The sequence below is a fragment of the Polyodon spathula genome, chromosome 5, assembly GCF_017654505.1.
Source record: "Polyodon spathula isolate WHYD16114869_AA chromosome 5, ASM1765450v1, whole genome shotgun sequence".
Lineage (NCBI taxonomy): Eukaryota > Metazoa > Chordata > Actinopteri > Acipenseriformes > Polyodontidae > Polyodon > Polyodon spathula.
Window position 1 is genome coordinate 6,025,725 of NC_054538.1, and position 13,079 is coordinate 6,038,803.

At 36.8% G+C, this 13,079-nt stretch overlaps 1 protein-coding gene across 1 annotated transcript in view; it reads left to right on the top strand.

Moving 5' to 3' along the window:
- The first annotated feature begins 9,608 nt into the window (after positions 1-9,608).
- Positions 9,609-13,079, top strand: part of lama4 (laminin, alpha 4) — a 43,302-nt gene continuing 39,831 nt past the window's right edge. The window contains exon 1 of the mRNA XM_041249586.1: positions 9,609-10,081. Within this exon, the coding sequence (XP_041105520.1) occupies positions 9,974-10,081 (108 nt within the window). The 5' untranslated portion in view covers positions 9,609-9,973. The remainder of the gene's footprint in view (positions 10,082-13,079) is intronic.

Here is a 13,079-nt window from a genome sequence, read left to right on the forward strand (position 1 = left end):
CGTTGAGTGGAATCACTGTATCATTCACAGGGAGGCACTGGCCAGCAAGAGAATGAGTCTTGAGTTACATGGTGTTTTGAATGACACAGTGAAAGTGATTAACTTTATCGAGTCCAGGCCTCTGAATCACAGACTGAAGGCTCTGTCATGACAGTGGGACTGACCACCAGCAGCTACTGCTTCACACCGACGTATGTTGGCTATCGAGAGGGAAAACACTACAGAGGCTTTTTGAGCTGCCCGACGAAGTAAGTGCTTTTCTGTCAGAGCACTCACACCCCCTTGTGGCTGTGTTCGAGGACACAGACTGGGTAGCCCGCCTTGCCTATCTTGCTGATGTGTTCAGCAAACTGAACAACATGAATCTAACTCTGCAAGGTAAAGACACACACATTCTAAACATGTATGACAAAGTGTGTGGATTCATGAAGAAGATCAAACTCTGAGAGAGGAAATGTGAAGATGGGGACATAAGTTGTGTCCAGCAGTTTGACACCTACTTTTCTACAGGTGATGTTAACAGAGCTCCTGTGGTGCAACTGGTAAACACACATTTATCCAAACTCAACAGTGAGTTCAACTCCTACTTCCCTGACATTGAAAACAAGTCTGCCAAACTTGACTGGGTGCGTAATCCTTTCATGACTGAAAGTACCAACAACAACATTCCTACCAGACTGCAGGAAAATCTGCTGGATGTGTCCTCAGATGGTGGCTTGAAGATGAGCTACTCAGAGACAACACTGTCACAGTTCTGGTGTGATGTGGAGAATTTCCCCTGATTTGGGGAAACATGCACTGAATGAACTGTTGCCTTTTGGAGCTACATATTTATGTGAAGTGACATTTTCATCTATGACCATAATCAAGACCAAGCACAGGAACAGACTCAACTTGGAGAAAAGCTTGATAACTGCTGTTGCCACACTGTCCCCGAGACTGACAAAGCTTATGAGTGAGAGACAGGGTCAAGTTTCTCATTGATTGATGAGTCCTCATGTGTCATACTCAAGTCTATACATATGGGTGATATTAAGAGTAGGCTGCTACTATGCGTATAAAATTTGATCTTTGTTTTTGTATAACTGGTCTGGACTCTTGAAGATGTGAAAAAGTCATACAAATATTAAACTGATAAAAGTACGAGTATTATTATAGTAATACATTATCATTATACACAGGTAAATGACAGACAGACAAATAATATTGATATTAAACCTAATTTAGTCAAATTTACACCTAATCTAGGAATCACACCGGTCACACACGCATAAGGGGGTACTTCAGGCAGGTGAAAGTGTTTTGGGGTACAGTACCCAAAAAAGGTTGGGAACCATTGTATTAGAGGATGAACGACATAGCTCTGCTGAATACGATAACAACAGACTAAAATATATTTAAACTATATCCCATATATTTTAAATGTATATAAAAGGGGCCAATTTCTATGTATGAAAAATATAAGGATCATACTTTTCTACCATATATAAACAATATATATGTTTTTTTCCATAAGGGTTGGAATTTAATTTGTATAAACTAGACGCGAGTTAATGAAAATCATCTTTTGTTTTTATTCAGTGACAGCTGCAGCATCAAGCATTGCATCTTGTTAATACTGTACCACCTAACCTTCACTATCTGTGAAACACACAATGTGGAAATCCCTACCTAAAACATAAGAAGAAGAACAACAAGAAGAAGAAGAATTGCAAGTAAATTGATTTACTTACCACAACATGCAAACCCGCTATATCTGATCATTACAATTGCATTTAACATCACTGATCGTTAATGTATTTATTAACTTTTTTAATGTTATTGAATATTGTTAAATATTCTTATACACCAGTTCATTATGAAAACTCAAAAGAAGCGCAAACTATATACAGTCAGTTTTCTTCAATGTGCACAATTTATTTACAGGCTGTTTGCCCGGAATACAAGTTTGTCTTCCTGCTCTGGATTCAAGACGGCAAGCTTTTTTTGTTTTTGTTTGTTTTCATCGAACACTCAGAGGGGAGAGTACTTACAAAGCATTTTCAAAACTGATTCGCTGGTAGAATGGGACCAGCAAATCAGATGCTAGTTAACACAAGCAGGAAAAGAAGAGCACGCCCACTGCTTGTCTGGCAGAAATACTGTAACTCTCAAGGCAGGGCGTGAGATGCAACGTTGATAAACTTAAATAATGTTATTAACTATGAGCGTTAAAAAAATGTAATTTTTTAATCAATTGTCCAGTATTTATCTTGATGTATATAATGAGGAATGGAATCGATCGGAAATTATTTTTAAAGACTAGAAAATAGTCAAGTATAGTCTGAAGTGTTAAACACAATCACACCTCAAACCACCCGCTGAATTGAGGTTGTGTGATTTTCTTCCTCAGGCACTCAAATGGATGCCTTTCAAATGAAGCCGGATCAGGGCCTCATTTTTTAAAAGCTTTTTTTATCACGCTGTGGTCACGTCTCCTTTAAAAATGAGGCCCCCAGCCACAAGCAACAGCTCCCAAAAGCTAAGTGTGCCCCCCAAGCTGACACTTAGCGGACATATAGTTCAAATCAAAATGTATGTATAATATAATCTTAAACACTGGAGGAGCGGAGCTCACATTCCGGAATATTGGTGGAGCATTGGTGGAGCATGGGCATCATGGGCCTGTATAACTCGTCGTCTGTGATTGTATAGCTATTCAGTCAGTAAGGTGTCCTATTAATGTCATCGGTCATGCCACAAACACTCTTATAAACTACTCCAGGCAATTCTGCTTAACGTGTTTTTAGTCATTCAATCGTGTTAAGTAGAAGCACCTCTTTTCTGTGTTTTAGCTGAACAGACTTTGATCTCAAGCTTACATCCTTAATTAAAAAATATTTAAGGCCAAGGTCAGAACAAATAAACACAGAGCCATGTCACTTACCTTGTCTGTCAGGCTCAGCTGAGGAGGTCAGATCAGTAGTACCTTTCTTTTCTGCTGTTGATTGTGTTTTCCATGGAAAGGACCCGAGACGTTTCATGTCAATATGCGTGGACTTATTGCAGACTCTTGTGTTTTCCCAGGATAGGGCATGCTCATCTCAACTAAGGATCGGTTCTAATTTAGGTGGCACAGAAAGGGATTTTTCTCTATCTTTAAATTAAATTGTAATCTTAGGCAGCTGCAACAATATTAAAAATGTCATAGAGGTTTCCACTGGTGTATATTCCAGCCTCCTGTGCCATAAATCTTTGGGATGACAATCAATGTAACAGAAATATACATAGCGTATTTATAAATAGTGGAGTTGTTTTTGTAAAAGTGTTTTTGCAAAATATGATTTTAGAAAAGTATACAGCAGCAATAAAAAAAAAATAAACAAATTGCTAGCTATAGTCCAAAGTAATGTTAAACACACACCATCTGCAACTTTTGCTTTATCAACGTCCACACCACAGAACAATGCAGTCCAATTGCCAAGCACAGTGTCAGTCAGAGCCAATATATTAATCAATGAAATAGTCACATTTGGTTCAAAATTCAATGTTGAAATTCAACAAATATTTCTCTGTACAAAAACAAGCAACAATGCACTATGCCAATGGTTCTCAACTGTGGGTCACGACCACAAATTCTAGTTGGTATGTTCATTTATTATAATTATTATTGGCACTTTTCACTCCCAATGGGTCCCTCACCCTACATCAATGTTGCCATCTCCACAACTTCCAGAAGTATCCAGAGAAAGGCTCTATTTAGATATTCTAAAGTTGCCAAAAATGTTGCTAGACAATTTATCACTGCTCTCAGAATTGCATAACCATTACGAGTAAACACCAATATAAACAATATGAAATGTATTAATGATAGTTGATCTTTTTTAAAGTCTTATATTATCTACCTATACAGAGTTAGTTTGATGTAATTGATTAACATTAACTTTACTGTAACAGTATGCATCACTTGTCATGGAATTAGTACATTTTGTTTGTTTAAATAATTGATGTCCAGAACAGTGCATATCTGAGCAGAACTGCGGAAATCTGCGCTAGAAGAACACCACCACTGCGCATGAATTAACTATGTGAGTTATGGTTTGAAAGTTTTACCACCAGATGGTGCTTTAAAAAGAAGTGTGCATTGTTCACATTTCAGTAGAGGTGCAGTTTGCCTAGTTTATTTCTGGAACTCCAAAATGCACAATTAACCGAGTTGTTTATGGAAATCTTCATGAGTGATAAAGCACAGCACTCTATGATAGTTCATGGGGTATTCTGTTTATATTACAAGTATGATGTATGGGGGGGGGGGTGGTATGGTTGACGATAGGCCTGTAGATTACTGTAATATAACTGGCAAAGAATTTAAAGTCGTCATGCTCTAAACAGCGACAGAGACAAAATGGCTGCAAAGGGACTGTGAAAAATGTATTCACACTATATAGATTACACAGGAGCAGTGACAAGGCTCTGTTACCATTTCCAGAAAAATGTCAACAGGAATACAGAATTCATTTATAAGGTACTGTAGCTCTACGTAAAAGAGAATTGAGTCTATGTTCAGATATCTGGCCTGTGTAAAATCTCAATGGTGAGAAAAAGAAATTCCAGCTTGCTATATATTCATGACATAATCAGGATCCTGCCTTGTCTAGGTATCAGTTTCACTTTAATGAACTGGAGGAATGAGTACTGAAGGAATGAGTCACACTCCCATGGCAGCTTACATATTCTCCAGTCCTTAAAAAGGCTCCAGTCACATGACCTCTCGCCCCATCTGGTTTTTATCAAGTGTATATAAATCCTCCAGCAGGCCTCGTTGCACTCCTGTTCTTTAGAGAGGAATGTATCTTTGTCTTTATCTGTGCTGATTATTAAACCAGCACTAGAAGAAACAATTTAATATAGGGTATACTCACAGTGACATGTCTCTGCTGCTTACAACTCCCTAACTAAAACAAAAAACAGAAATAGAAATCAAACGGGTGAGATTTACTACAAGCTGTCAGGTTTGTTGTGTTTTAACTTTTTAAAAGGTTAACAAAAACAAAGCACTAACTAGTTCCATATTACTGTGTAATGTTTTATGAAATGAGAAAAAAATACCTTAGACACCTTGATATACAGTGCTCCCTCCTTTGTTTAATCTCTAACAGATATTACTAGACTAGACCATTGATGTGGTTTGAGGTTTTTTGCAAAGCAGAGAACGTCGATCACACAGTGAATACTATGGCTATCACCATGTCTGATCATGTGTGCACATGACAGATGTTGCCTAAATTAGGCACCTGGATGCTCCTTGTATTGTGATCAGAGGGATGAACAGAACCTTTTAATTCCAATATGGAAGTGTCCCACAGTGACTCACCCAGTTAAAGCATGGCTGTGTGGTGATACAGACTAAAAGCCTGTAGTTGTCAAGGTAATTTGACAACTTTGTTGTCAAATTACCTATGCTGGTAATGAAACATGCTACTGCAGGGAAAGTGCACCCTTAGACAGAGTTCTCTGAGGTACTGTGCTTTGTAACTGTTGACAGTAATTGATACAGTGCAGTCCTTGCTAGTAATGATGATCCTGTGGGTAGCATTACAGGAAATGTAGTTCTTTGGTGCCAGATATTACATGTAGGATCTATAAGTGAAGGAGAGCCGTCAAATTGTCTTAACTCCTCATACAAATTCTTGTTCTGGCGGATAATTTTAAACTATGCATTAAAAAACAAACTGTTCATATAGAGTTGTACACATACATTTAGGACCAAATAAGTGTTTTCATGAGAATACAGAATTGATTTTTTTTTTTTAAATTATCTACAGTATGTCAAAACTTTAGAAATCTGAGTCATTTTAACCCTTTTTTTGCTTGTTTTCATAGTTTGGTTCTCATGACATGTTTCTAGCCTGTTATTAATGAAGTCAGCAACTGGAAGTCTTGAAAAGGTCCATAAAGAGCTAAAGCTCCACAGGATGTTATTAAGCAACAGCATTTTTTGCTGGGGCCAGTACTATATATGGATGTGAACCTTGAACCTCAGCGCTCAGAGATGCAAATATTGAACTATATCAGCTCCTAGAATGAACCCATTCACCGTTAACCCTGGGTGTTTCATTGTGATGGACAGTTATGACCTTCAAGTTGCACTTGAGCAGTACTGAGATAGTTCCATCAATTTCAATATTAGTACTTCACACTGGTGCTTCACCAGACTAAAAAGAGGTGCCATTTTTAATTGTTTTACTGAACCAAATAATCAAGGACTTGGCTTGAACAGGCCCTGACATGAAATGGTGAAAGAGACCCAAATGAGCACAGCTTTAAAACTAATAGTGCTTCAACTAGCAGTGCTTCAACTTGTCAAAAAAAAGTTGTTCTTGGATTTTCTAAAAAGTGTTGCAATGTAAACTGGTACTTCTGTGGTATTAAATTGCTATCATGCTCATTTTAATAAGAGTCTTCAGAGGTACACTGATGCTGTAGAGGTTTAACATTTGAACCTAACAGCTGCACTGTGTGTCAGACAGGTTACATCAACAGGTCAGAGATTTTCCATCTGTTCTCTGACCTCATATCAAGCAACGTTTCAGAGGAGAACACGTTAATCAGCTCTAATATTCATATTCATTTTACAAGAATGTTCCCAAGGACATCCCTCAATGACAACTATACAGCTGCACTTCACTGGGGAGAAACATCTGTGAAAGTAAGAATAATCACCCTGTACCATATATAAGCCTGTTGCTATAGGACAAGGGTGGACACACTCTGGACCTGGAGGCCCAGTCAACTTCAGGCTTAACAGGTATAGTTAAATAGAGACCTTCTTTGGTATCTGGAAGGAGTTAGAAATTGCTGAATCATTCAAGAATTTGAACAAATAACTGGTCTGAAAGAGCCAGAATTGCCCATCCCTTCCATAAGAAATTGGTGTACTGTAATGTGTTTATTTGAAATAAACTATTGCTGTTATCCAGACTTGTTTAAAATAACATTACAAAAACTATGCAAGTACCAAATCTTACAGGTCATTTGCTAAACAGCTGGCAAGGTATCAAACACCCAACACAGTGCCTGTTCAGTACAAGAAGTGGGCTAAGACCACAGCTCCTGAAACACACTGACCAGTTTAAAAAAGTGGGACTTGCACTGACTGCTTCAGTTACGACATGCATTCAATCATAATAAAAATGATAATAAAAGAGCATTCTCAAACAGAATTCTATAGTTATTGTAGATGGTAAGGAGTACCTTAATCCCTGTTTTCATATTACAAATATTAAACATATGTACAGATCAGTTCACTGTTAACATCTAAACCTGCAAAATGAAAGGGAACAGCTGTGTGTTTTGACTCAGTCATGCCTTCACCAACACCATTTGAAAACTGCTGAAGCAGCTGTCGCTCTTGGTGGAAACAAAGGAATTAAGCTTTTTGCCTTCAAAGTAAACATTTTACAGAAAAATGTCTTATGTTCTGTGGTTTCTTATTTTACACTTGGGGGGCGTATACTTTATACTGTTAACATTCTCAATCACCAATCGTTGCTATAATGTTGCACAGGAAATTGATCTGCATTATCAATCTGTACCATATATGCGGTATTGTGATCAGGATGACATCACTGGCAAACTGTTTCTACCAGGAAGTGATGCAAACACAGGATAGCTGCAGGTTTAATTAAACCAAAGTAGTGTCAGAATTATGTGCCATGGTAGTACCGTGGTCATTGTCCCTAAGGGAAACACACTTTTGCACAATTTAATTATACATTATAAAACAAAACACTGCAAACGTACCCTGTGGTTTCAGGCTAAGCTGACACTTTCACTCACACACAGCTTCACAAAAACTCTCCTGAACACCAACTGATACCTCAACACAAAACAACGCAGACACATACCTGCAACAACTAACCCACCAACATAAATTCTCTAACCCCGTGAACTGTTTTATACACCTTTGGCTGGACCCTTAATTAATCATTTAAACATTCATTCAATTACCAGCTCCAGCCACATTCCCACATGTGTTTGCAGGGGATGATTTAAATTTCCTACCTGCCACCCAAGACTCCCCATAGCACACACACCAATGCCCTGGGAGGGCTGCCACACAGCTACACTAATAATAACACACAATACACCCAAACAATAAACAAGAACACCAACAATACAGAAAATAATACAAATATACACAGGGACAGAGTGTACATTTATTTTATTTTATTTATTTATTTTTTTGGGGTGTGGGGGGTTTAGTCCACTGACAAAAGTCACATCAAACAAAATACTTCTATAAATATTATCAGTAGTGTAATAAGCTAGTGTTTGAAGAAAGCTTTGTTGCTTCACTTACTCTCAGGTAGTCTTGTACTTCAGACATCATGTCAACATGGTGTTAAATTGTCCCCTTCTTTTCCTGCAGGGGTGAAATGACCACGGGTGTGAACAGTCCCTGACAGTGAGACAAGCAGAGCTTTCAATAACCTAGTAATGTTCCAGACATCATTTTAAAAAGAAAATGCATACATTTGCATTTGTGTGAACACGTGAGACCAACGTAGTGAATAGAAGTGCACGACAGGTACGATTTATGGAATTATGTTGTTATCCAGAACCCCTTTGCAAATGTTTCTGCAGTAAATGCAACACTAAGCATGGACTCAGCTGGCGAGAGATGTGAGCCAAGCTATTTTTGGAAATAAGTCTCTGGAACATTTTTTCCCAAAGGCAATGTGTGACCTGGCAGTCCTCGAAATTGGGTTTTTACCAAACAGACCATTGCATTTACTAAGATTAATATCTTATAGCAATTAAATGGGCTCAAAATACAATATAATCTGCTCTACATTTGCACAGACAAAGAAAGTTGAAAGGTCACATTTTCATGTGATTTAAATGTAATTAGGAAGGCTGTTCAGTCCCAGCGCTTAGTATTCCTCAGACAAGCTAAAGCAAGTTCAAAGCCAGGCAAAGACAAATTCAGAGAAAAATCATAATAACTAGAACCAATCCGAACAATTGCAAACACCATAAAATAGTAAAGGAAACAAGATTACAAATAACATTGGGAGCTGCTTACTCTTTAAAGCTGAGTGTTCCACATGATTTTCTATACGCTATAAGCCCGATTTAAACATTAAACTGCAAACAAGATACCCTTGTGTACAGGTAAGTCAAGTTTTCTATTCTCCAGTTGTGTTCTTTATATAGATCTATATGACATAAACAGATTGCTGGTTTAATACATAGTCTTAGGGTTAATATAAGACAAACATAACTGACTTCTTCAAATAAATATCAGAAAGCTGAAACAATACTGTTGTACTACATGTGAATTATAACAAAAATTGAAAGAATGGGCCTTTATTCTAACAACATACCTTTGTACTCACTTGACTGCGACCCTTTTTGACATATTTAGTGCTTTAGGTCTCTAACACGGTTTTAATAAATCTGGCACCTTCTTTGAAATGACGGTTCTTAAGAAAACAAGGGGAGGAGGTTGGCTGGACAGTTAGCTCTCGGCTAAGTTGAAGCTAGGCCTTGGTTCTTGGATAGCAGGCTGAAAGTGGGAGGGACGTGCTTTCCTCTGAAGGTGAAGGGGTGTTGTGAACATGGGAAAGAAGCCAGACACTTACTATAGACTCAATCTGTATCCTGAGGAAGAGGTGATAAGGTGGCCAGGGATACAAGCAGAGCCTTTCTACTATTCCATCCCTCTTTGACACTCTCAGTCTCTCGCCCCCTCCGTCTCAAAGGACTGCCCATCTGTATGCTATTTTATAGGAGGCTCCAGAGGAAAAACAAGTCTGCCGGCAGTGAAGGAAGTGCATGCATTTCAGATTGGCGTAAGCAGCACCACATCTGGAAACCAAAGACAGGGGAAAAGTCAAAACAACTGAAGCACCCAACCTGGGAGGAAACGAACAAAGAGGGGGTTACAATAATCAAGAGATAGACAAGAAGCTTGGATGAAAAATAGGAAATGGCTTTGATTTGTTTATCCTTACTGTGCTTCTTAGCCATATCATTGAGACTCTTTTCTCCAGCAATTGCCGCAGGGGAAAGGGGACAGCAATCTACAGTAGTCAACGTAAGTTCTTTTTCATTTCTTTTTTTTTTTTTAAACTGGTAACACATAAGGAAACAAATGCAAAATACTATAGTGTTAACAAAAGAAATGTACTACAGTCTTATTCCTTACCCCCAGGTACTTAAATATAGTTTAATATATGTGTAAAAAGTATGTTTTGTAGCTATTATTCAAGAAGATTCTATGCTAAAATAATCAAGAAATCATTTTGACATGTGACATGTTAGGTTATTAATCTACGATTCAATAGAAGTTATGATATATGTTTTTCAGCTTGATAGCTAAACAGCACAAGTTTGAGAAACGGCTTTATGTTTTTGGGGGCTGGGCTCTCAGTTCTGTGAGTTCTGGCTTAGGGATTTCTTCAAAGTCATAATGAAAACCATCTGTGGTGAAACTAATTGCACTTGTGTAACACAAACAGAGAGGAAATGTTGGGAACCAAGATCACAGGGAGCATGTGTCGCATGACAATTGTGAATCGTGATGTATTTATATTGTTACTTTATGGACATGTGCTGTTAGCAGCTTCATAGTGAAGTGAAACATGTGATAGAGACTGCAACAGGCTTGAGGTGAAAAATGTGTTGGAGCCAAAAAAAGGTTAGCTTCACCACCTGATACAGTGATAAGACAAACCAGTGGATAAGTGTCTGGGTATGTGATCAGATTTCCATTAGTGTTGTTATGCACATATGTGTTATCCTTTAGTTGCATACCTACAAAGGGTGTATCTATTAAAAAATACTCATGCTATCCTCCTGTTCTGTGGGGTTATTCTTTCAGATTTCTAGATAAAGGGGGACACGCCCCAAATACTCCAATATGCTTGAAAAAAAAAGCCAAAAATAATTTGTAAATTAAAATGTTTCTTCATTTCATTGATTGTGAAGAATTCTTTACATTTTAAAACCTGTATATCACAATAATGACTCATGGCTCATTACCATATTTGGTAACTAACATCACTGTTGTCCTTTCAATGAAGGAATGTAATCACTGTTTGTGCAGTTTCCACAATTATTCTGTAGTTATTTATCAACCAATATAAATCAATTGCTAGTAGTCAAATGGAAATATATAGATGTATTTAGAAGTATGAAACTGAAATAATACAATAACAAACATTTCAATATGAAGTCTTTAACCTGCAGTTGCAGTCAAAAATGTATATACAGTGAATGTCTCAATGGTTGCAGGCCAAGGAAAAAGCCACTCTTAGGAAAATGTCACAAGGACAATAGTCTGCGAAATGGTATTTGAATGATGGATATGAGTTCTGGTCAAAGGTTTTATGGAATGATGAAACAAAAGTTGAGCTATTTGGTCACGATGATAGTCGTTACATCTGGAGAAAGTCTGATGAGGCCTACAAAGAAAAGTTTTTTTTCTGTTTTTCCTCTGATGGCACAGGAAATTTAGTTCCAATACATGGTAAAAAAAGATTCCATAGCATTCTAAAAGATATTGGTCAATCATTTGAAAACCTCCGCTTCAAAACTTGGTTTAAACCGCAGGACAACAGCCACGATCCAAATCACACATTAAAATCTACTTTATAACTTTTTTTATTATTATTATTTATTTATTAGCTGACACCCTTATCCAGGGCGACTTGCAATTGTTACATGTTATCACAGTACAAATTATTGCATTATAAAATACCACATTTCAGAATATCATAATACAGATAAGAGCAGGTATGAAAGTACAATAAAATCAATTCAAGTAAGAGCAAAATAAAGCACACAGTAACTTATAAGTAAGAATGAATTTGACTAAGTGCAGTTAAACCTTATAGTAACTATTTGCTTATATGAGTAAGAACACGTAGTAAGTACGATAAATGGATGAGAATGATTTCAAATAAGAGCAATTACAGAAAATGTGAGTACTGATACCTTTAAGAGTACCTATAGAATGGTTAAAGAAGCCTATAGAATGGTTAAAGAAGCCTATAGAATGATTAAAGAAGCCTATAGAATGGTTAAAGGAGAATAAAATCAAGGTTCTGGAATGACCTAGTCAAAGTCCTGATCTATGAACTGGAATAGTTTGTCATTGAAGAATGGTCAAAAATCACTAAAGAATCATGCCAAAAGCTCATTGTCAAATATCCTAATCGTTTAAAAGAGGTTATTATTGCTAAAGGTCCATGAACTAGCTATTGATTTTATTTTCCTTGTTAGGATATAAAATACTTTTGAATCAGCGTTTTTTGAATTATGCTAAAAATATTGTTGAAATAAATAATCTACTGTAAAAACCTTTGTATAAGTCTATTTTCTAGGTATTTTACGGGGTCCTAAAAAGGTGGGAGTGACTTATACACCAGTGTGACCTATTTCGCGGGGGGGGGGGCGGCGACTTATAAACCGGTGAGACTTATACACTATTTTTTACTATATTTCTTGTAACTTTTTTTTCTCATCCACAAAAGCAAAACTTTTGAAACAAAATATTTTTCTAGAATTATTTGTTTTCGAGAAGTTTCTAGAAATTATATATTTCCTTTGGGGTATGTAAACCTTTGACTACAACTGTATATTGCTCTAATAATTCTTATTAAAACTATAAGGTAGATGCTCAAACCTATTAAACCAACACAAAAAAAAAAACATTTCTGAAAGTAAAAGCAACACTTACAATATTAACAAAAATAAGAAACAACTTCAAACTATTTTCAAGCCGTTAGATTGAACACCTGAGTTGTTTATTTATGGTTTGGTGGCTTCATTGATGGGTTCGTTAAAATGTTGTGTTCGGAGTAAATAGCTCTAAAAAATTTGAACTAAATATTGTTTGCAGCTACCATCCTATTAGGAAATATATTTACCCCTTATTAAAACACAACCAGATGGTTTGAGGAAATTAGATTCGTTTGGTTCTTATACTACAAACCAATCAACAAGTATTTTTGTGAGGTACTTATTTACTAACTACACTTAAATGGATTCAGTATTGAATTAGAAAAAGGTAATAAACCCTTTCCTATTAT